Raw genomic sequence first — 25,451 nt, forward strand, 5'->3', positions numbered from 1 at the left:
AGAACCAGGTGACACTGTCAAGTACGTTTGACAGTCTTGAAGTCAGTGGTTCTCTGCGGAGCAGATGCCAGATATTTATAGAAGTACCTGACATTTTAGTGAAAAATACAGCGTTTAACTTCTATATAGACTTACATTCTAGATAATTTTTCCAAATTTTTATCTGCGAATGCATAAGTATTTTCTGTGCTTGCATGACTGTGCAAGTATAAAGGAGAGTATAAAGCACAGGCTATCAAATTGTTCCAAAGAAAATGCCGGTCTGAATTATTGATTATGTACACAGGGCATAAATCTTTGAAATCATGGTAATGCTTCCAGAGAGTACAAGATGGAATCTTTGTTTTTAGAGTTTCCTTGAAAAATACTTCTAGATGCTCGGAGACGGAGCTCTGTGTACAACTTACCATTTTAATAATCCCTCCCTGAAATCTACAGTAAGCAGTGTGTTGGCCTACGGAAGCGAAGACCGAGCCCCCAGCAGCGGGACCAGAAAACTGGCCGCCGGAACGTTTGTGCTGCAGTGTCTCGTCCCCCGGCCGGTGCTCATTCGTAGAGGGACCGCCTCGGCCGAGCGCCTGTTGGTAGGAACCCGCTTGGCGTCGGGTCGGCGGAGGTTTGGGGGTGCTCTGGCTGTATCTGAAGCCGCCGTCGGGGAGCGACCGCGGGAAAGGAGGCGCCATGGACGATCAGGGCTGCCCCCGGTGTAAGACCACTAAATACCGGAACCCCTCCTTGAAGCTGATGGTGAATGTGTGCGGACACACTCTGTGAGTCGGGAGACAGTGGGTTCCGTGGGGGTGAGAGGCGCAGGGTGGGACGAGAGAGCTGGGAGATGGCCTGGCCTCGGCTCGGGGGGGAGGGCGGCGTTCGTTTCGACACTGGGGGGTGGGGAGGGTGGGGAATGGGAAAGGGGAACGTCGTTTCTGTAAAAGGCCCTAAGCCGCCAGCCCTAAGCCGCGCTGGCCTGCTTCGGACTGCTGGGACCCAGATGGAGCGCCCAGCAGTTGTCAGGTTTCCCCCTTCGTAGCCGATGGATTTCCAGACTGTGTTGACTGACCACTGGGGTCCAGACCTGTCGCTGGTTAAGAGCGTGAGGGGAATTGGGAGTGTTAAATTTCACGCAAAATGTTTTTTTTTTTTTAATTTTATTTATTTATTTATTTTTATTGGCGAGGGCGAAATTGCGATGAAAACAAAACTATTTCCGTCTGCAAGCCAGTTTTCCCTGATGGAGTTTGGTTAGATTCTCATCACCGAAAGGGAGAAAGGCTAGATTCTCGGCAGTTAATTTTGGAGATAGAATGATGGCTGACATTTAATGAGCGCACGTTATTAATGTGCCAGCCACTGTTCTGAACCTTTACCGTGAACTGTCTCACTTCATTCCCACGGCAGCCCCCATGAGGTAAGTAGTTGTCGTATTCCCATTTCGCAGGGAAGGAGGCCGAGACTGCTCAAAGTCCCTTATTAAGTGGGCCCTGCTAGAATTGGAACGCAGCATCTCTGCCTCTAGAACGCTCATTTTTGGGAAGGGGACGGGGAAAGAGGTTGAGTTTTGTGTGTTTTGGAGAATAAGTGCAGGAGTTGGTCAGCATGTTTCTTGCCACATTCTTCTGGTCACATGTAGTTCAGTAAAGGTGTGTCTATAAAGCCCTTTGGGATTAAAGGTGATATGTTATGGCGAGCATATATTCCTGTACTCTCTCTGAGGTTTCCTAGAAATAAAAAATAATGGGTAATCTACAGCGTGATAGACTAGGTATTTTTTTTTTTTTTTAAAGATTTTATTTATTTATCCATGAGAGACACAGAGAGAGAGGCAGAGACACGGGCAGAGGGAGAAGCAGGCTCCATGCAGGAGCCGGAGGTGGGACTCGATCCTGGGTCTCCAGGATCAGGCCCTGGGCTGAAGGCGGCGCTAAACCGCTGAGCCACCCGGGCTGCCCAGACTGGGTCTTTGGGTAAGCAAAACTGGCATGATCAGTTGTAGTTATAATAATTATAAGGTTTATTGTTTAATTGGTACTTTTGTCTTATTTTTATTTTCCTTTGCTTTATCCAGCAAAGGAAATGCAGTAGAAATGTGATTGCATGGTTTAAGATGAGAAATAAGGTAAAAGTAATCGAGTAGAATGCATGGAAAAGGGAAGTGAGACAAACAGTATATATATATTAAAAAAAATACTAGGTTTTTAGAGAGATTTTGTTCAGTGTCTCTTCATTTTCCAGGATCAGGTTTGTTGGTGCTCAAAGAAAGTGAATTTGCTTTTTTGGAAGGATACTAAATGTAATTTTCTGGTAGACATTTTTGCCTAGTAGAAATGAGCTAATCAGAAAATTTGATTAAAATAAACAGGATTTTTATTAGACAATTATGAAATAATTTATTTTTAATTATAGATTGCTTTTGTTGTATCTTTAGTCCTTTTTGTTTTTTCCTAAGAGTTAAGAATTGTCTAAGTTACTGGGGGCCTGGCTGGCTCAGTTGGTAGAGCATGCGACCTTTGATCTTGGGGTTGTGAGTTTGACACTGTAGGGTGTAGAGATTACTTAAAAAAGAAAATCTTAAAAAATAATTGTCAGTTATTCTTGTGTTTCATTTATTTTGGTTTATTTGCTAACTTGTTAGATATAGACTGCATTTTATAGTTCTTTTTTGAACTATGAACAAAATGAATAAAATAATATAGAATATTGGCTAAGAGAATAAACTTATGATTTTGAATTCTTTGGGCAAATTACTAACTCCTTGTGCTCATTTTGTTACTTGTACAATAGAGATAGCACTATTTATATTACAGTGTTTGAGGATTAAATAATATATGTAAAATATTTGGAGGTGTTTTGTAGAGTTTCTGTCTCTACTGTCAAATACAGTATTTGTTTAATATATACTGGTTATCATATTATCATTATTACTTGTGGAAAGTATGTGTGCTGAGCAGAAATGAAATTAAAACAAGAGTCATTTGGGCTACCATGAAGGACTTGCACGATAATGATTATCTTTAAATGAATTTAATAGACTATAAGATATTAGTGATTAGTGATATTAGTGATAGTAGTGATTCATAAAAGATAAGAAAAGAAAAAAAAGGATAAGAAATATAGGATTATGGAAAGATTAATTAGGAAGGTGTACTGTGGGCAGCCCGTCTTACTTAGCGCCGCCTTCAGCCCAGGGCCTGATCCTGGAGTCCTGGGATCGAGTCCCGTGTCGGGCTCCCGGCATGGAGCCTGCTTCTCCCTCTACCTGTGTCTCTGCCTCTCTCTCTCTCTCTCTGTGTCTCTCATGGATAAATAAATGAAATCTTTAAAAAAAAAAAAAAAAGGAAGGTGTACTGTTTGTGGGACAAAATACAGGAGCAAAAAGGAGAAAAGAAGTGAAACTTTATGAAAATACTTCCCTCCTTACCTGCTAATAAATTGAGGAAGCATATCCTCTTTTGTATCAATTCAGTTCAGCAAACACACAAATGAATTGATTACATGTACAGAAAAGAAGATTGGATTCCATGTTTTTAAATTCAAGGATGAGCTTTGTTTTAATTACAGAAAAAGGTAATTTTTTTTCTTTTTCAGGACTACCTGTTTTAAGAAACAGGTCTTTCAAAGAATTCTTTCATAGAATTCTGGAGGTATATTGAATTTTTTTTTAATTTTTTAAAGATTTATTTTTATTTATTTATTTATGATAGACATAGAGAGAGAGAGAGGCAGAGACGCAGGCAGAGGGAGAAGCAGGCTCCATGCCGGGAGCCCGATGCGGGACTTGATCCCGGGACTCCAGGATCGCACCCTGGGCCAAAGGCAGGCGCGAAACTGCTGAGCCGCCCAGGGATCCCCGGCATATTGAATTAGATGAAGTCAGTTATATCTAATTCTCATTTAACCAAGTCTTTAATAATTTAATTTTTAATCCCAGCCATTCTTGGCAAAACTTGTCTCTGGAAATTTTTCATTCATTCATTCATTCATTCATTCATTTATTTAGATTTATTTATTCATGAGGGAGATTGAGGGGGGTGGGCAGAGGGAGAAGCAGGCTTCCTTTTTTTTTTAAATAATAAATTTATTTTTTATTGGTGTTCAATTTGCCAACATACAGAATAACACCCAGTGCTCATCCCATCAAGTGCCCCCCTCAGTGCGAGTCACCCATTCACCCGCACCCCCGGCCCTCCTCCCCTTCCACCACTCCTAGTTCGTTTCCCAGAGTTAGGAGTCTTCATGTTCTGTCTCCCTTTCTGATATTCCTACCCATTTCTTCTCCCTTCCCTTCTATTCCCTTTCACTATTATTTATATTCCCCAAATGAATGAGACCATATAATGTTTGTCCTTCTCCGATTGACTTACTTCATTCAGCATAATACTCTCCAGTTCCATCCACGTCGAAGCAAATGGTGGGTATTTGTCATTTCTAATGGCTGAGTAATATTCCATTGTATACATAAACCACATCTTCTTTATCCATTCATCTTTCGATGGACACCGAGGCTCCTTCCACAGTTTGGCTATTGTGGACATTGCTGCTATAAACATCGGGGTGCAGGTGTCCCAGCGTTTCATTGCATCTGCATCTTTGGGGTAAATTCCCAGCAGTGCAATTGCTGGGTCGTAGGGCAGGTCTATTTTTAACTCTTTGAGGAACCTCCACACAGTTTTCCAGAGTGGCTGCACCACTTCACATTCCCACCAACAGGGTAAGAGGGTTCCCTTTTCTCCGCATCCTCTCCAACATTTGTGGTTTCCTGCTTTGTTAATTTTCCCCATTCTCACTGGTGTGAGGTGGTATCTCATTGTGGTTTTGATTTGTATTTCCCTGATGGCAAGTGATGCAGAGCATTTTCTCATGTGCATGTTGGCCATGAAAGAAATTGAGGAAGACACAAAGAGATGGAAAAATATTCCATGCTCATGGATTGGCAGAATTAATATTGTGAAAATGTCAATGTTACCTAGGGCAATTTACACGTTTAATGCAATCCCTATCAAAATATCATGGACTTTCTTCAGAAAGTTAGAACAAATTATTTTAAGATTTGTATGGAATCAGAAAAGACCCCGAATAGCCAGGGGAATTTTAAAAAAGAAAACCATGGGGGCATCACAATGCCAGATTTCAGGTTGTAGTACAAAGCTGTGGTCGTCAAGACAGTGTGGTACTGGCACAAAAACAGACACATAGATCAGTGGAACAGAATAGAGAATCCAGAAGTGGACCCTCAACTTTATGGTCAACTAATATTCGATAAAGGAGGAAAGACTATCCACTGGAAGAAAGACAGTCTCTTCAATAAATGGTGCTGGGAAAATTGGACATCCACATGCAGAAGAATGAAACTAGACCACTCTTTCACCATACACAAAGATAAACTCAAAATGGATGAAAGATCTAAACCTTTTTTTTTTAATTTTTTTTAAAAATTTTTATTTATTTATGATAGGCACACAGTGAGAGAGAGAGAGAGGCAGAGACACAGGCAGAGGGAGAAGCAGGCTCCATGCACTGGGAGCCCGACATGGGATTCGATCCCGAGTCTCCAGGATCGCGCCCTGGGCCAAAGGCAGGCGCTAAACCGCTGCGCCACCCAGGGATCCCTGTTTTCATTTTATTTATTTATTTTTTTAAGATTTTATTTATTTATTCATGAGAGACACACAGAGAGGCAGAGACACAGGCAGAGGGAGAAGCAGGCTCCCTGCAAGGAGCCTGATGTGGGACTCGACCCCAGGTCCCCAGGATCACACCCTGAGCTGCAGGCGGCACTAAACTGCTGCACCACCAGGGCTGCCCCCCTGTTTTCATTTTAAACGTGTGTAAGACACAAAGTAGTCGAATAAACATGTCCTGATACATAAAAGTCAGTATTTTGGCATATTTACTTAAGATCTTTCTCACTCTGTTTCTTCCCTTTTTTCTCTGTTCCTGTTTCTCTCACCTACTTTTTTTTTTTTAAGTATATGTGCTGCTGAAGTGAGCACTCTCTCACCTACTTATGAGTTACTGTGAGTTACTACTATGAATTTTGCTGATTGCATCTCTGTAGTATTAATATGTTCCTCCATATTTTCTCTAAAGTATTAGTTATATTTAGAGCTCTATTAGATTAAGGTTCAATTTATTTATTGTTGGAAAGAATGATTCATAAGTGGCATTTATTTCTTTTAACTGATATTCTAGGCTTATATAGTATCTTTTTGTAGAATAAAGTGTCAGGGATCCCTGGGTGGTTCAGTGGTTTAGCGCCTGCCTTTGGCTCAGGGAGTGATCCTGGATTCCCGGGATGGAGTCCCACATTGGGCTCCCTGCATGGAGCCTGCTTCTCCCTCTGCCTGTGTCTCTGCCTATCTCTGTATGTCTCTCTCATGAGTAAATAAATTAAAAAAAAAAAAAAAAAGTGTCTCATTTGGGCAGGCAAAGTATGAAAAGGCACTCATTCTAGGCAAAATAATTTGAAAAAGAGGACTTTCTAGGTATATTGTTAATTTCTAATTTTCTCTTGTGGAAAGAGAACATAATTTTTTTTTTTAAGATTTTATTTATTTGAGAGTGAGCACAATCAGGGTGGAGGGGCAATGGGAGAGGGAGAAGCAGACTCCCTGCTGAGCAGGGAGTCGGAATCAATGTGGGACTCGATCCCAGAACCCTGAGATCATGATCTGAGCCAAATGCAGATGCTTAATCAGTTGAGCTACCCAGGTGCCCCAAGAGAACATACTCTATTAAATTCCAGTCTTTTGAAATTTTCTGAGAACTTATTTATAATCCAGCAAATGGTCTATTTTGGTGAGCAATCAATGTATGTTTGAAAAGAATGTTCTGTGGCTGTCGGGTGTAGTGTATTATAAATCTCAATTAGGTCAACTTGGTTGCTAGTGTTACTCAGATCTTATTTTGTCTACGCATTTTATCAATTACTCCAACTAGATTGTGGATCTGTCAGTTTTTCCTTTTAGTTCTGGTATACTTCATGTATTTTGAAGCTCTATTATTAGGTATAGATATTTAGGATTGCTATGTCTTCCTGATGACTATCTCCTTTTGTCATCCTGAAATCTCTTTTTGTTTCTTGTAGTACTCTTTGTCCTGAAGTTTCTGTCTGAATTAAATAGTTATGTTAGTTTTCTTATGCTTACCATTTGATAGTATATCTGCTTCATCCTTTTACCCTCAACCAATGTATGTCTTATATCAGTAGTTAATGTCTTGCTTTTTTTAACCTGGTCCAACAATTTCTGCCTTTTAATTGGTGTATTTGTCCCTTTATATTTAATGTAATTATTGAACTCATTGGGTTTAAGTATACATGTTTTTCTTTTGGTTTTTGTTCTTTTTCCTTTCTTTATTTTGATTAATTGGGTATTTTAAAGTAAGTAAAGTATTGCTAATTGGGCCAATTAGCAATAGCTCCTTGTTATTTTAATATTTTTAATATTTTTGAGTGGTTTCTGTAGGTATAACAATGTATATCTTTATCAAAGTCTATTTAGAGTCAACATCTGACACTCTATTTTTTACTTCCTATTTCATACTTCACAAATGTGAACAAGGTAATTCTGTTTACTCACCTATCTCATCTTTTATGCTGCTGATGTATCTTTTACTTCTATAAATGATTCAGTATTGTTATTTTTGCTTTAAACAGTTATCTTTAAGGAAAAGTATAAAATTAAAAAATAGTCTTTTTAAAAATACCTTTATTGAGATATAGTTCACATACTATAAAATTCATCCACTTTATTTTATTTTAAGATTTTATTTATTCATTCATGAGAGACACAGAGGGAGAGAAGCAGAAACATAGGCAGAGAGAGAAGCAGGCTCCATTCAGGGAGCCCGATGTGGGACTTGATCCTGTGACTCCAGCCAGGATCATTCCCTGAGCCGAAGGCAGACACTTAACAGCTGAGCCACCCAGGTGTCCCAAATTCATCCATTTTAAGTGTACAGTTTGTGGCTTTTAAGCATATTCTCAGAGATATGCATCTATTACCATAATCAACTTTAGAACATTTTTGCCACTCCCCCCCCCTTTTTTTTAAAGATTTTATTTATTCACGAGAGATAGAGAGAGTGAGGCAGAGATACAGGCAGAGGAGGAAGCAGGCTCCCTGCAGGGAGCTTGATGTGGGACTTGATCCCAGGACTCTGGGATTATGCCCTGAGCCATAGGCAGACACTCAACCACTGAGCCACCCAGGTGTCCCTATTTTTGCCACTTCATAAAGAAACCTCTCATCACTTAGCCATCACCCTCCAAACATTCCCTCTCCCCTATTACCCCTCATAGCCTGAGGCAACTGTTAATCTTACTTTCTGTCTCTACAGATTGCCTGTTCTGGGCATTTCACATAAATGGGATCATTCAATATATGGTCCTCTTTGATTGGCTTTTACTTAGAATATTATTTTTATGGTTCATCCATGTTGTAGCATGTATCAGGACTTCATTTCTTTTAGTTACTAAGTAATATTCCATTATGTGGGTATATCAGATTTTTTTTATCCATTCATTAGTTGATGGACATTGGGTTGTTTTCATTTTTGGGGTATTACGAATAATGTTGCTGTGAACATTCATGTATAGATTTTTTAAAAAAAGATTTATTTATTTATTTATTCATGAGAGACACAGAGGGAGGCAGAGACATAGGCAGAGGGAGAAGCAGGCTCCATGCAGGGAGCCTGATGTGGGACTCAATCCTGGGTCCCCAGGATCATGCCCTGGCCTGAAAGCAGCCGCTAAACTGCTGCGCCATCCAGGCATCCTATCATGTACAGATTTTTGTGGAGACAAATGATTTTGTTTCTCTCAGTTATGTATTTAGGAGTATGATTTTTGGATCATATGATAACTCTAAGTTTTACTATTTGAGGAACTGCAAGACTTTAGCAAAGTGGCCACACCATTTCATATTCTCATTAGCTATGTATGAAGCTTCAGTTTCTCTACATTGTTTGCCTCCACCTATTATTTAACTTTTTTTTGGATTATAGCCATCCTAGTGGATGTAAAGTGGTAAAATGTAGTCTTTTATATTCACCTAACTTATTTACTGTTTTTGGTGTCTTCCTTCTTCTCTTTGGATTTGATTTTACAGTTGTCCTCGTTTTCTTTTGCCTGAAGAATTTTCCTTAGCATTTCTTGTAGTGTAGATCTGTTGGTGAATGATTCTCCTAGATTTTATCTGAATGTGTTTTTATTTGGCTCTACTGTGTGAAGGATATTTTTGCTGAATGTGAAATTAGAGGTTGGCATTTCACCACTTGAAAGATACCATTATTTTCCGATCTCTGTTGTTTATGATGGGAAGTTAGCTGTTACTTGTATCTTTGGTTCCCTTTACATAACGTTTTTGGGCTCCTTTTAAGATTTTTCGCTTTGATTTTGGTTTCTGGCAGTTTGAGTATGTTCTAGCTGTGTGTGTGTGTGTGTGTGTGTGTGCGCGCGCGTGCGCGCGCATTCTATTCATCCTAGTTGAGATTTGCTGAGCTTAGATCTGTAAGTCAGTATTTTTCATTCTATTGGAAAATTTTAGTGATTCTGTAGTATTTACACTTTTTTCTAATTTTGGAACTCCAATTACATGTATGTTGAACTCTTTTATGTTCTGTAAGTCCCTGTGGTAACAATTTATTTTTCTTTAGTCTTTTTTCTTTCTGTTCTTTACTTTCTGTTGATCTATCCTCAAGTTCACTGACTTCCATATGCTATTTCTAATCTTCTGTTTAGCTCATTCAATATGTTACTGTACTTTCTGCTCTAGGGTTTTCTTTTTTTTTAAATGCTTTAAATCGCTCCTCAAGTTTTATTTTTTTTTATTTTTTTAAATTTATTTATGATAGTCACAGAGAGAGAGAGAGAGAGAGAGAGAGAGAGGCAGAGACACAGGCAGAGGGAGAAGCAGGCTCCATGCACCGGGAGCCTGATGTGGGATTCGATCCCGGGTCTCCAGGATCGCGCCCTGGGCCAAAGGCAGGTGCCAAACCGCTGCGCCACCCAGGGATCCCTGCTCTAGGGTTTTCATCTTATTTTTTTATGATTTTCATTTCTTTTATTAGATTTCCAATTTGTGCATTAAGACCATATTTTCTTATAGTTCCTTGAATGTATTTTCCTTTAATTTTTTGAACATATTTTGTATTAATTCTTTTAAAATATTCATAATAGCTGATTTTAAAGTTTCCATTTGCTAGATCCAGCATCTTTGCTATTGCAGGATTGGTTCCAATTGATTGTTCTTTTTGACTGTGGGTCACATATTTCTTTTTCCTTTTTTGGCATGGTTAGTACTTTTTTCAAATGTGAACTGGATCATGTAGATGCTTCATTTTAGAGATCCTGGATTTTATCTTTCTGTGTGTGTGTGTTTTAATTCTGTAGGTAGTTCATATACTGGCTGATCACTTTGAACTTTGTAAGATTGGTTTTAATCTTTGCTAGGATGGATCTGCAGAGAGCCCGGTGTGTTTCCTTACTTTAGTTCAATTCAACCTCCAAACTTTTTTCCTTGCAAAATTTGTTTGGTCTTGATTTGAAGCTTTGTGAGGGGAGTCTGGAATAAGTCTTATTCTAGGATCTGGTCTTTACTCTTAGTTGGTGCATTTTTGTGTCTCAGCTGGATGTCTAAAGTGTTAAGGTGTAATGTGGCATCTCTACTCTGGATGGGTGGGAACCTCAGAGTATATCTATTGCTCTTTTTTTTTTAAATAAAGATTTTATTAATTTGAGAGAGGAAGAGAGAATGAGCTGAGGGGGAGGAGGAGGGACCAGCAGACTCACCACTGAGTGGGGAGCTCAATGTGGGGCTAGATCTCAGGACCCCAAGATCATGATCTGAGCCAAAATTAAGAGTCAGATGCTTAACCAACTGAGCCACCCAGGGGCCCCTCATACACCCACCACTCTTAATTACTCTATTCCTCTCTCATTCATTGTCCTTTAAATCTTGATTGATTTTTCCCTACACATGTATAGCTGTTTTTTGGCCAAGAACTTATGGGGGTTTCCTATACAGACTTCTGGACTTTCTGCTTTGCATTTTTCAGGCATATCAACTGCACTGAACTCTACTTTCTGACTCTTCAGTTAAGCACAACTACTGTGCCCTTCTCAAATTCTGACTTGTTGGGCATGGTCATGGAAATTGTTCTAGGTAGAAAACTGAGGCAATTGTAGGGCTCACTTTGTGAGTTTCCCATCTCTGAAGGATTATAGTGTTTGTGTTGCCTGTTGTCCAATACCTGCAAATCCATGTCTCATACATTTGTTTGTTTGTTTGTTTGTTTTTTTTGGTTGCTCATGGTGGGAATACTAGTTTGATATCAGTAACTCCATCATGTTTTTAAGGAAGAGCTGGCCTTACTATTGTTGAGTCATTTGCTTTCTTTAATCTTAATTCTATGTGTACATGTTCATTTTCATTTTCTTTTTTTTTTTAAGATTTTAAAAAATTTATTTATTCATGAGAGAGACACACAGAGAAAGGCAGAGATATAGGCAGAGAGAGAAGCAGGCACCATGCAGGGAGCCTGATGTGGGACTCGATCTGGGACTCCAGGATCACACTCTGGGCCAAAGGCAGATGCTCAACTGCTGAGCTACCCGTGTGTCCCTACATGTTCATTTTCTTACCTCAAAATTGGCAATTGCTTGTACCTCTAGCATTTCTTAGTAGTTTCTAATTGTCTCAGGACTTCAGCTTTTTCCCTAATACTCTTCTAAGCATTCCTTTTTTCTTTTTAATGAAGTGAATGTTTTCAAGTTGATTAGAATATAAGGTTGCAGAACAGCTCTAGAGAATTAATGTCTTCTGAATGGTATTGCAATGAACATCTCAAGATCATTTTCCTAAAGGAGATGGTTTTTGCTTTCACTACATATGTGAGTTGGTATCCTGTATATTTTCATAATCTAAATCTATTGACTAAGAAAGCACACTGAATCACAAGTTAGAAAATCTATGTCCTAGGGGTGCCTGGGTAGTAAAGTTTGTTAAGTGTCTGACTCCTGGTTTCTGCTCAGGTCATGATCTCAGGGTCATGAGCTAGAGCCCCACCTGGAAGCTCTGTTGTAGAGTCAGCTGAAAATTCTTCCATTCCTCTATCCTCCCACTTGTGCTCTCTCTCTCAAATAAATTAATAAATCTTTAAAAAAAAAGGAAAAAGAAAAACTTGTTTTGGGATAACTGGCCAATTTTATGTGAGCCATTTAACTTTAAATAGTTCATTTGTTTGGAAAAGATAATTTTTATTTCCCTTTAATCTCTTAAAATTTGGATAATTTAATTCATAGTTATAGATAGAAGATTATTGTGGTCAGTAGTTTAGGTCTTTTCTTTGACTTCACATCATTAATAAGACTTTCATAAGATACGAAAAATTTAGTCATTTCCTTGATTGTAATTGTTCTTTTCCAATATGGGGGAAAATTCTGATCATTCTGTTTACAGAATATGAGTACTTCCCTATGGATTGATTTTGTCATGGCTGTGATATATATTTTTTGGTTTGACCAGAAGTGATAATTAGTGTACTTTAAGGTACAGTGTGTGCTAATATACTTACTTCTTTTCCTTTTTTTTTCTTTAAAAGATTTTATTTATTTATTCATTAGAGACAGAGAGAGAGGGTGAGACACAGGCAGAGAGAGAAGCAGGCTCCTCACAGGGAGCCTGATGCGGAACTCGATCCTGGGATCCTGGGATCACGCCCTGAGCCAAAGGCAGATGCTCAACCTCCTGAGGCACCCAGGTGTCCCTTCTTTTCCTTATCTAGTGGAACTTAATATTATAGTTCTTTAAAATTATGGTTACTAATATTTAGTAATTATGTTATTTGTAATATGTCTCTGTATGTGTATAGAGAGCCTTACCTTATCTCCATGCTGCTCCTGTTTTCTAATTTTTTTCTTATGGGGAATCCATTTTAAAGATTCATTTTATCTGCTGTATCATTTTATTTTATTTTATTTTATTTTATTTTATTTTATTTTATTTTATTTTATTTTATTTTATTTTATTTTTTTAAAGATTTTATTTATTTATTCATGAGAATACACAGAGAGGAGAGAGCGAGGCAGAGACACAGGCAGAGGGAGAAGCAGGCTCCATGCAGGGAGCCTGATGTGGGACTGGATCCCAGGTCTCCGGGATCATGCCCTGGGCTGAAGGCAGCGCTAAACCGCTGAGCCACCCAGGCTGCCCTGCTGTATCATTTTAAAGATTCACTGTATCTGCTTACTATACATATGTGTATATACATATATATGTATATGTGGGTTTTTTTTTTTTTTTTTTTCTGTTTTGGAGGAAAACTTTTGTGAGGTTTTGCCTGTATGTGTCAGAAAGTTTCATAGGGGGATCCCTGGGTGGTGCAGCAGTTTGGCGCCTGCCTTTGGCCCAGGGCGCGATCCTAGAGACTCGGGATTGAATCCCACGTCGGGCTCCCGGTGCATGGAGCCTGCTTCTCCCTCTGCCTGTGTCTCTGCCTCTCTCTCTCTCTCTGTGACTATCATAAATAAATTAAAAAAAAATAAAAAAGAATATTTAAAAAGAAAGTTTCGTAGGAACTTTGGCTTCATGAATGGACATTCTTTAGGATTTTTTTTTTGTCTAGAAGTTGTATTATCTATTTGTGTTCCAAGACTCAAATGGATCTATAAGATGTTAACACTTATTTGTTAAAATAAGTTATTTTATTATAATTATTATTTATAATAATAATTATTATTAATATAATTATTATTTATAATAATTATAATTATTATAATTATAATAAATTATATTATAATTTATTGCAAATTATTTTTGCAAGAACCTGAAACAGTAGCACACTAGTTTCATTTAGGAATACAAGTTTAAACAGACAGAATTAATTTATTTTCTTACTGTCTTTTTTCTGCTTTGGGCATAAAATGTTATGTCTAATGAATGTATACTGATCATCTGCCTGAGTTTGAATCCTAGGTTTGCTCCTTATTAGCTGTGTGATTGAGGGAAAATTAGTTATATATATATATGTGTGTGTGTGTGTGTGTGTGTATATATATATTTTTTTGTTATATTCTTTAAGGCTTTGATTTCTCACGTGTACAGTGAGTTTATCAGTAGCCTTTACATCACAAGATTACTGTGAGGATTAGATTAGACACAGTTCAAGTAGATTTAAGAATTCAGGTAAATTTAAGAGTAAATTTAATCTATAATCAATTACAAAGAATTATTTTTAGGACTCTAAATGTAAAAACAGACTATTTAGGTAAGGTGTCAATCTTTTTGGCATTTTACTTCCTGTTTACTTAGCAGCTAGTCCTGAGACAGTAAATAGAATGAGAATAATTGAAGGAAAATTTAACCTGGGATGTTAATGGTTTTATTCAAGTTTCAAATGTGTTAAGTCTATTTTCAAAGGGAGAAAAGACTCAATAGTAATTTATTAGTTATTGCTTACTAATAAATATAAGTTTGCACTCTTTCTTATACATTCAATAAAATTTCCAGACTCCTGAAACCCATGCTTGCCTCATCCTGGGAATCATCTTGAGTGCCTAATTAAATTACAAATTTCTGGGCCCAAACATAGATCTTTAGGGGAGAGACCTTGTATTTTTTACTGTCTATCTAGGAGAGTCTTGTGGTTAAGCAATGTTGGAAAACAAGATGTGAAAATACAACAGTGAGTGTGGCAGACATGGTTACTGCCTACATTAGTTTTACAGTCATTAAAAGGAAATTAAAATTTTTATAAGGAAGAAAAGGAAAGTGTAGAGTTATAAAAATATTCTCAGGATCCCTGGGTGGCGCAGCTGTTTGGCGCCTGCCTTTGGCCCAGGGCGGGATCCTGGAGACCCGGGATCGAATCCCACATTGGGCTCCCAGTGCATGGAGCCTGCTTTTCCCTCTGCCTGTGTCTCTGCCTCTCTCTCTCTCTCTGTGACTATCATAAATAAATTAAAAAAAAAAATTCTCTGTAATTAAGGTGGATAGTGGGCTTTGTGCTATTTGTTAAACTATTTGTTTAAAAAATACTATTAAAGAAACAAAAACCAGGGGTGCTGGGTGGTGTAGTTGGTTGAATGTGGCACTCTTGGTTTCAGCTTAGGTTATGATCTTGGGATTGTGAGATCAAACCTGGTGTCCCGCTTTGAGTCTGCTTGAGACTCTTTCTACCTCTTTAGCCCCTCCCACTCGTGTTCTCTCTCTCTCTCTCTCTCTCTCTCTCTAATAAATAGATAAAATCTTAAAAAAACAAAAACAAAAAATGGAAACCTGAAATCCTGAAACCTAATTGTCTTTGGAGAGGCAAATGTTTTTTTGGGATATAGCTCAAGTTATGATTTTTTGCAAGATTAACATAAAGGGAACAAAAAAGTTTAGGTGGTTCAAAATGCATAAATATTTTTGTGAAGCAGCCACTGCAGAGGAAATAACTAAATATTAGTACCATTAGGAAGGTGGAATGTGATATCTTATTTGGGTGTCATGCTGAACATGGAAGCTCGTGTAAAAAAGTACATCCCTCACAGTGCTATTTGTTTTGTCAAAGATTGATAGGAAGTTGGCAAACTCAGTTAATTTAAAATTGGAAGGAGTGTTAGCAGTCATCTTTTTAGTTCTATTCTACACCTGTCCCCCCCCCCCCCCCACCCTTTTCCTTTAACAGATGGGAAAACTGAAGCCTCTGTAAAATTAAATGTTTGCGTTACCTACCTGGTCAGCTCCACTTTTTTCTTTCTGTGTAAATCCCAGTTAAGAATTATTCAATTAAATTTTAATCACGTTTGCTAATAAAATTCTTATTGATGTAATGCAACCAGGTTGGAGCTCAGACCGTTTGAAAAAATGAAACTACTATAATATCAAAGCAAGATTGATACACTTAGAACAATTTTCTATTTATATTTTAGTTTCCAGGATTCTAGCATTAAAAAAAAACTTTAAATGTTCGATAGTGATTTTTCCACCAATCATGTATTTTGCTGTATCTTTTTATTTATTGATAATATAAAAACAATGTCATAGTATTTGGCTTTTGAGGTATAAACATGCAAATTAGAAAACCTAAGTGTATCGTATTATACGATGAAGTGATTTTGAAGGTAACTAATTCTATAGTATTTTTATTTTGCACATTTCATTTTTTGATTTGTATCAAAAATATATTCTTGTACAAATGTTTTCTCCATAAAAAGACAAGAAAATGTAATATTTACTGGCCTTTGTTACAAATGTTTTGAAGTATTAGGTTTTCTTTCATTCACTGTTAGAATTTATAAAAAACCAGAATTTTGAGATGAAGAGAAATGGTTGTATATCTCATTCAATTTTCTTTAGAACACAAATATGATAGTGGCTGTATCATTGAAAATTAATGAAGGCTCCATCAATATGGTGCAGTGCCTCTGCATCACTGATTTATATATATTTAATGAGTCTGCTATCCTAATTTCAGGTAACTGAAGCAAACTGCATCTAGCACTAACTCTGATTTACTTACAAACAATTCATTCCATTAAAATATAAATGTCTTGAAACCTACCAATATTAAGGATAATTTCTTCATAAATAATTTTACAGTGTTTACTTTCAGGCTATAGCTAAGTTGTCTCTTAAGAGAGCATCATTTTTTAGGACTGTTTTCGATTATGTTACTGAAATATGTCTTATTTGATCTTATTTCTTGTTACTGATTTGTGGAATTGGAATAGAAAATATGGGAGAAAAACTTTAAAAAGTTATAAGATTGTGGCGTGACGGGGCAGATCTTACATTTTTGAGGTCTGCTGGAGGATATATGAAGAACATTTTAAGGGCATATTTCTATATTCTTTGGCATTAGGAATATAACTTTTATTTATTTTTTATTTTTTTATTTTATTTATTTTTTTTGGAATATAACTTTTAATATTTATATTTATCTTCAGTCTTATTTTAAAATGCTTTATTTTAAGATGTGTATTGTGTTAGTGTATTGAAAAGATAATATTAAAAAATGTTTCTAAAAAATAAGACATTTCTGACAACAGAAAAATATTACATAATATTTTTACAGAGCAATTTATTTTAATTTTTACCTTCTAATTCTTGTGATTCTATTTAGAAATAAATTTTGTATAATGTGGTTTTTATGGAACTGGAATTTGGTGAGCTACATATTATTTTTAAAAAGTGCTCATATTGCCAGTCAAATTAATACATAATTGATATCTTATAATTTAATAAAATATTTTGTTAGTTGATGAAGATTCTTTATCCGTATTGCTCTGTGCCTAATCAGATCATGGTAAAGGGAGCGAGTTTCTTTAGAAAGTTGAGGTTGATAAGTGAAATTTTAAAGACAAAAAATTATTATTTTTAAGGTCGTTTAAATATATTTCTAAGATCTAAACTGTAATATATTGAAATAGATGTCTCTGCATTATTTGGATTATGATGTCTTATTTCTTATAATTGTATTTGGCTTATTCATTAATATTTAATTCCTTATGGAGGTTAATTGCAAAAAGCAGTTTATGTAATGTGTTGTAACTAAATGCAAAAACATACAATTTGAAGTAGGAATGGTGTCAATAATAATAAATTGCTACAGCTAGTATAAGTTTAGTGCTTTTAATTCCCTCTTGGGAAAAACAATATTTGTGCCTCCTATTTGCTTTATATATTTTGGGTTTATATTATTTGGAATTAGAAACTAGCATGTTATGTGTAGAAGTTAGAATGTAATAAGCTAGAAGTTACTTAAATCATGTAGGCCAAGTGGATTGATGAATAAAATACCTCACAGAAGACAATTAAATACTTATGTAAATACTACAAGGTGTTTTGTTTTCTGTCAAAAGGAAGAGTCAGAAATAGTACTTTTTGGCTATGTTCTGTTTACTAGCACTGTTCCCAATTACTGTGTTCATTTATGGGTTTTTGGTTTCTAGATTTTGCTTATAAGAGACATGTTGGTCAGTGGTTAAAAGCATTTCACTTTGAAATCAAAGAAACTTGAGTTAAATCCTTGTGCTACTACTTAACTAGTGACCTGCAGCAAAGGTTTTTTGACTGACCCCTAAGTTCCTAAATCTTTAAAATGGTGCTTAAAAAGGGACGCCTAGGTGGCTCAGTGGTTGAGCATCTGCCTTTGGCTCAGGGTGTGATCTCCAGGGTGAGGGATCTGCATCAGGCTCACTGCGATGTCTATAGGTCTCTGTCTCTGTGTCTCTATGAATGAATAAATAAAAAATCTTTTAGAGAAAAATGGTACTAAGAATAATGCTACCTGTTTTACAGGCTTGTTGTTAAGATTAAGTAAATGGCAACTTGTACAAAGTTGACTTGGCATTTTTATGCCTGGCATATAGCAGCTAATATTTATTGAGTACTTATTGTTATTATTATTAAGAGTGGTAATGTCATTCTTAACTTCTGTAATGTTTCTTTCTGAAAAATTAGAAAATAATTATAATAATAGAGAATCTTAAGTGTGCTGAGAGTACTGGTCAGTCAGATGTATTCATAGCAGTTTCTGTGCATATGTATTTTTTTTGAAAATTAATCACAAATTGGATTGTGCTGCATTAATTTCTGTGCAGTTATTTCATTTATCAATATATTTTGGATAACTTATATTTGAGCATATAAATATGTGTACTTTTTTCATGGTTGCAGTGTATTCCATCTTTTGAGAATGTTTTGGTCTATGTAGCCTATCATATATTAATGGAAGTTTTGGTTGTTTTCCAGATATTCAATATTACAGTTTTTCAGTGCACATCCTTATTTTTGTGTATATGCAAGTATATAGGGTAAATTTCTAACAACAAAATGTGTATTTAAAATTTTTTTAGATCGCTTCTTGGCCTTTTGGCTAAGATCAAATGTAAAATGTTTTTAGATATCACTAATTTTTTTCTTTTTGTTTTTACTTGTTTCACCTTTATTGAGGTGGAATTGACATTTATTAAACTGCACATATTTAAAGTGTATAATTTAATCAGTTTTGACATATTAATAGACCCATGAAGTGATCATTACATTAAGGTAAATAGTTCTGTCATCCTCTGAATTTGCTTATGCCTTTTTGTATTCTTTTCTTCCCTCTGCTCCCATCTTTAGGTAGCAACTGATTTGCTTTGCTGTTATTTTACATAAACTCATATAGTCTGTTTTATTTTTTATTTTTTGGCTTGGCATCTTTGACTCCATTATTCTGAGATTCTTCTATTTTATTGTATCAGTGATTCATTACTCTTTATTACTGAATAGTGTTCTCTTGTATAGATAATACTAGTTTGTTCACTTACTAGTTAATGGACAGTTAGCTTGTTTCTGATTACTAGCATTACAAAAGAGCTGCTATGAACTTTCATTTAAAGACTTTGTATGGGGACGCCTGGGTGGCTCAGTGGTTGAGCATCTGCCTTTGGCTCAGGTCATGATCCTGGAGTTCAGGGAGTTCCAGGATGGAGTCCTGCATCTGGCTCCCTGCAGGGAGCCTGCTTCTCCCTCTGCCTGTATCTCTGCCTGTCTCTCTGTGTCTCTCATGAATGAATGAATGAATGAATGAATGAATGAATAAATAAATGTCTTTAATAAAAAAAAGTCTTTGTAAGAACGTGTTTTTGTTTCTCTTGGGTAAATACCTACAAGTGGCATGTCTGGGATTGTATGATAGGTCTATGTTTAACTTTTTAAGTTTCATAGTTTCTGATTTTACATTTAGATCTGTTATCCATTTGAAGTTAACTTTTGTGTACAGTGTGAAGTTAGGAGTGCTCTTTTTATTTTTTTCCTATGAGGCTATCCTCAAATATATCCAGGGTATCTGGACTATTTGTTGAAATGAATTTCTTTTTCATGGGATTGCCTTAGGATTTTTGTCAAAAATCAATTGGCTGAGTAACTGTGGGTCAGTTTCCAAGCCCTCTGTTTTGTTCCACTGATTTATACCTATCTTAGCTAGTACACCAACGTGTTTTAATCATTGCAGCTTCAAAAAAAATCATTGCAGCTTCACGGTACGTCTTGAAACTAGGAAATATGAGTTCTCTTTGTTTTTTATTTTAAAAATTGCTTGGTTATTGGAGGTCCTTTGCATTTCTATATAAATTTTAGTATCAGTTTGTCAACTTTTGTAAAAATATCTGCTACAGTATTGATTGAGATTGCTTTAAATTTGAGAGTTGTCATTTTGACAATGTTGAGATTTGTCACTTGACAATATTGAGTATTCAGATCAATGAATTTGATAGGTCTTTTCATTTATATAAGTCTTTAATTTCAAAAATGCATTATGGTTTTCAATTAGAGGTTTTGGACTTTTATTATACTTTATATATTATATTATTATATATAATATTTTATATATTATATAAACTTTTATTATGTTTATTCCTAGATAATTTTTATTTTTTTGGTTCTATATGTGCTGTTTTTTTTAAATTCACTTTTCAATCATTTGCTATTAGTATGTAAGAATACAATAGGTTTTTGTATATTAACTATATCCTGCAATCTTGCTGAATTCTTTTATTCTAATAGTTGATTTGTAGGTTCCCTGAGATTTTCTTATTTATTTATGTATGTATGTGTTTATTTATAGTAATTTCTTTTTTTTTTTTTTAAGATTTATTTATTTATTCATTTAGAGAGAGCTAGAGAGAGGCAGAGACACAGGCAGAGGGAGAAGCAGGCCCCATGCAGGAAGCCCGATGTGGGACTCGATCCCGGGTCTCCAGGATCACACCCCCGGCTGCAGGCGGCGCTAAACCACTGCGCCACCGGGGCTGCCCTGTTTATAGTAATTTCTACACCCAATGTGGGGCTTGAACTCACAACCCCAAGGACAAAAGTCACATGTTCTTCCAACTGAACTATCCAGGCCCCCCTCCCCCCCATCCACCCTGAGATTTTCTTTTTTTTTTTTTAAGTATTTTTTTAAAATTTATTTATTCAGAGAGAGAGAGAGAGACTGAGAGGCAGAGACACAGGCAGAGGGAGAAGCGGGCTCCATGCAGGGAGCCCGATGCGGGACTCGATCCCGGGTCTCCAGGATCAGACCCCGGGCTGCAGGCGGCGCTAAGCCGCTGAGCCACCGGGGCTGCCCTCAACCGTTTATTTGTATGTTAATCACTGTGAAAGCCTAAATCCAAGAGAGCTCCCTATGATCTAGCCTCCTGATCTTCATGCCCTTGTGTAATTTTTCCCCAAATGGAATTGCTTGGGTGACCAGTTGAATATGGCAGATGCGAAGGTTTGTCATTTCCAAGGTTAGGTCTTAAAAAGACTCTGGAGCTTTCTCAGGGATCATTCGCTCCCGGGAAGCACAGTTTCGCTGTGGTGAGCAGACAAAGGGAAAGGCTCATATCATGAGGAGCTGAAGGCTTCTGACAACAGCCATGGGAATAAGCTATCTTAGATTTTCTGGCTCCAGTCATGTCTTCAGATGACTGCAGCCCTGGCTGATGTCTTGACAAATAACCTGCCACTGGATTCTTGACATTCAGAAACTGTGTGAGATAATAAATATTTATTATTTTAAGTTTCTAGGTTGGAAGGTATTTTGTTACACAGTAACAGGTAACCAATATAATAAAACTTGTATACTATTAGGGATTCTTTTTATGATAGTGGGGATATATTTCTAGGGTCCTGTGTCAAGCCATTGTCATCATGTAGAGCAGTGTTTTTTACTCAAGGACATATAAACTACGTTGATTCAGAAGTAAAGTAATCGGCGAGTGGGACTGCGGCGGCCGGAGGCATGGCAGGGCAGGCGTTTAGGAAGTTTCTTCCCCTCTTTGACCGGGTTTTAGTCGAAAGGAGTGCAGCTGAAACTGTAACCAAAGGAGGTATCATGCTACCAGAAAAATCTCAAGGGAAAGTGTTGCAAGCAACAGTAGTGGCTGTTGGATCGGGTTCCAAAGGAAAGGGTGGAGAGATTCAACCAGTTAGTGTGAAAGTTGGAGATAAAGTTCTTCTCCCAGAATATGGAGGCACCAAAGTAGTCCTAGATGACAAGGATTATTTCTTATTTAGAGATGGTGACATTCTCGGAAAGTATGTGGACTGAAATCATTCTTTCTTAAAACGGCATGAAGCGAAGCTGCCCATTCCAGTGAAGTTGTGAAATCTTGCATCATGTAAATAATTTTCATGTCTCTCTTTTATAATAAACTAATGGTATCCAAACTAAAAAAAAAAAAAAAAAAGAAGTAAAGTAATCTAGAGAGAATCAGTTGATGCTGTTTATTGTAGCTGTAAATTGCAAAGGTAAAAAATTTATTATCTTGTCAGCTTTGATAATAAGTCAGTGTTTTTAGTGAAAACCTTGTAAATTTCCTATCATTGACTAAGGTCTTGAATAAATTTTATTAAAAATCCATGAAATAGCAATTTGAGGAGCTAGTTCTTTATAAAAATAGTTTAGTTAGTTTCTTTATTTTTAGTATGCTTCATGCCCAGCATGGAGCCCAATGTGGGGCTGAACTCATGACTGGCAGAGCAAGACCTGAGCTGAGATCAAGAGTTTGATGCTTAACCTTAGATTATTTGATAGACTATTTAGTGGAATATGACATGAAAGGTGTAAGTTTTGTTGATTTCTGTATAGTACAGTATGGGAACCTTTGTTTATAATGAGTCTGTGTCATTGAGAAAAGTTTCAGTTATATTCAGCCAGCACACAACCAGCATACACATTTGCTGAAGACATATTATAGAAAGAGTAACATAAAAAAGTTTTTAAAATGGAACTTCTGCATTTTGGAGTATGCTACAGTTGTCTGGAAAATTAACTGTCAGATAATGTATCATTACTTTTGGAACATGCCTTATTGTACGTGAAATTCTGAATTTATATAGCAGATTAATTAAGAAGTGATTTTTCCCATTACTAAAGAGGCTAAATGTTCAGAAGTGATCACCAAAGAATTTCTTTAAATACGATATTCTTATGTTTTACAACATTTTATGGATTGCTCATCATTTAACAGTTAAGCTAAAGGATGGAAAAATCTTGTTGCCAGTAGTAGGAACTTTTTCCAATTGGAAATCAATTAAAGTAAAATTAAAGGAAGTCCAATTTTTTAGGATTACTGGAAAGATATAATTTGACTCACTAAGGTGACATTCATGTTCTCTATATACCTGTAGCCTAAAGCTGTAGTCTTCTGGGAACTTTAATTATTAATACAAAAATGTGTTTTTATAAAATATAGTTGTGTTTCCCTTAATACCATGTAATTTCCTTTTAAAATGTGTAAATGCCCTTGCAAATTTTTGGACGAAATCTGTTGTACTCTTTTGTTGTACTCTTTGGAAGTAAATGGTTTAAAAAGTATTACACAGTTTTTCTTCAATTTAGTTCTGTCTTATTTAAAGCATTAGTATAACTGTTTCCAAAGGGTTCCTGGCTTGCTTAGTTGGAATTGCATGCCACTCTTGGTCTTGAGGTCATGAATTTGAGCCTCATGTTGGGTGTAGAGATTACTAAAAATAATAAAAAAATAAATAAAAAAAAAAATAAAACATTAGTATAACTGTTTGACCTGGACCGGAACTTGATTTTAAATTGTTATCAGCTGTGAATTCTCTAGTGATTGGTTCTCAGATTTCACTAAGCAATCAGGCTATATGACTTATCAGTTTTAAGAAATCCTGTGCAGCTTTCTGCTAATACAGAAATTATTCAGACATCTAACACAGAGCTTCAAGAACATGAAAATTTCTTGTTTGAAACTAATGGCTTAGAAGGTAGTTTCTTTTGTTATATCTGGAAGAATTAATGTCTAAAATTGAAAACTCACACTGATCAATTAATTTCTTACTCTCATTTAGCTCTTTCCTCAGTTTTTGGTTATTATTCTAATTTATATCCAGTTATAGACTATATTCAAGCCAGTATGAAAATTTTATCCAAATACACTTCCAAATTTTGCAGTATTTTTCTGCATTTGTTTCTTTACTGTCTACACACACATACACACACACAAACGTAATAGACTGACATTTTCTTTTTTTTTTTTCTTTTTTTTTTTTTTTAGACTGACATTTTCTGATGGTCAATTGAGATATGACATTGAAATGCAGTGTTGGGAGGAGGGACTCTTGGGTGGCTGCAGTTAGTTAAGCGTCTGACATTTGATCTCACCTCAGGTCTTGATCTCAAGGTCATGAGTTTGAGCCCCATATTAGGCTCTACACTGGGTGTTTAGCCTGCTTAAAAAAAAGGTAATGCATTATTCTATTTTGAAAAACATTTTTTTTAACAGATTTTATTTATTTATTTCACAGAGAGAGAGTGAGAGAGCATACATAAGCAAGGGGTGCAGCAGGCAGAGGGAGAGGGAGAAGCAGGCTCCCTGCTTGGCAGACACAAGGCTCGATCCCAGGACCCTGGAAGGCAGATGCTTAACCAACTGAGCCTCCCAGGTGCCCCTTGAAAAAAATTGTTTTTTTGTAGATTTTTAAAAATTTATTTATTCGTGAGAGACATGGGGAGAGAGAGAAAGAGAGACAGAGAGAGGGGAAGACACAGGCAGAGGGAGGAGCAGGCTCCATGCAGGGAGCCTGATGTGGGACTTAATCTCAAGACTCCAGGATCACGCCCTGGGCTGAAGGCAGCGCTAAACTGCTGAGCCACCAGGCTGCCCTTGAAAATTTTTTTAGAAGATTTTATTTTTAAGTGATCTCTACACTGCAATGCAGGGCTCGAACTCACAACCCTAGCCAGGTAGCCCTGAAAATATTTTTAATAGACGGTCCCTAAACATTTGACCCAAACAGCAGCCATAAGTTTAGGGTTTTAGGTCAAGATTTTATTTTTTCCTAGAATATGACTCTCATATTATTTTTAGATTATGTCAGAAAAATATAGGAGACAAACTGTAATTTGATTTCATTTCATACTTGCAAAATATTTACATACTTGTTATCTTAGAAATTTTGGTTATGAGTCATAGAGCTTCTCGTTCTATTCTCAATCCCAGACTATACTGAGAAAAAAGTAAGGGACAGATCATATGAAATAGAAGCTGTTCATGCATTCCTTGGGTTTTAGATTTTTTTCACCCTTCTTCCAGGCAGTGCTCTTTGGTGCTTATTTCAAACTTTCTGTTCTTTTAGCACTTACTCCTAGTAGTGTTGATGATACAAAGTTGAATATGAGGTAATCTTTGCCCAGATGTCTCACAGTTATGTATAGAAGGTAGACAAATAAAATGTTACAATACAGTTCAATAATTGTTATGATAAGTGTTGTTGGAGTCATCTGAGGAGCATAATTTAGATAGTAGGGTGTGGGGAGTATAGTGGCGCCAACAATTATACCAGAGGATCCAAGTCTAAATGTGGAAGTCATTTTTGATTTATGTTCGTGGCTTATATCCAGATGTCACCAAGTCTTGCCCATATTGTCCCTAAATAACTTTTTTTTAAAAAAAGATTTTATTTATT

General features: G+C 36.4%; 2 protein-coding genes across 7 annotated transcripts in view; both read left to right on the plus strand.

Moving 5' to 3' along the window:
- The first annotated feature begins 457 nt into the window (after nt 1-457).
- MNAT1 (MNAT1 component of CDK activating kinase) overlaps nt 458-25,451 on the plus strand; it is a 188,579-nt gene continuing 163,585 nt past the window's right edge. For 3 of the 6 annotated variants that reach the window (XM_038544874.1, XM_038544876.1, XM_038544878.1), the window contains exon 1: nt 471-770. In XM_038544874.1, the coding sequence (XP_038400802.1) occupies nt 682-770 (89 nt within the window). In that variant the 5' untranslated portion in view covers nt 471-681. Of the gene's footprint in view, nt 771-25,451 lie in introns of all 6 variants that reach the window. The other 3 variants (XM_038544873.1, XM_038544877.1, XM_038544875.1) reach the window with 3 other exon arrangements.
- LOC609748 (10 kDa heat shock protein, mitochondrial) lies at nt 21,715-22,207 on the plus strand. Its single transcript, XM_038544880.1, has one exon. It carries the CDS (start codon nt 21,760-21,762, stop codon nt 22,066-22,068), a length of 309 nt encoding a protein of 102 aa, XP_038400808.1. The 5' UTR covers nt 21,715-21,759; the 3' UTR covers nt 22,069-22,207.

This window comes from Canis lupus, chromosome 8 (assembly GCF_011100685.1).
Source record: "Canis lupus familiaris isolate Mischka breed German Shepherd chromosome 8, alternate assembly UU_Cfam_GSD_1.0, whole genome shotgun sequence".
Lineage (NCBI taxonomy): Eukaryota > Metazoa > Chordata > Mammalia > Carnivora > Canidae > Canis > Canis lupus.

Coding starts and splice junctions, on each gene's coding strand:
- LOC609748 (XM_038544880.1), top strand. CDS start 21,760: ATGGCAGGGCAGGCGTTTAGGAAGTTTCTTCCCCTCTTTGACCGGGTT.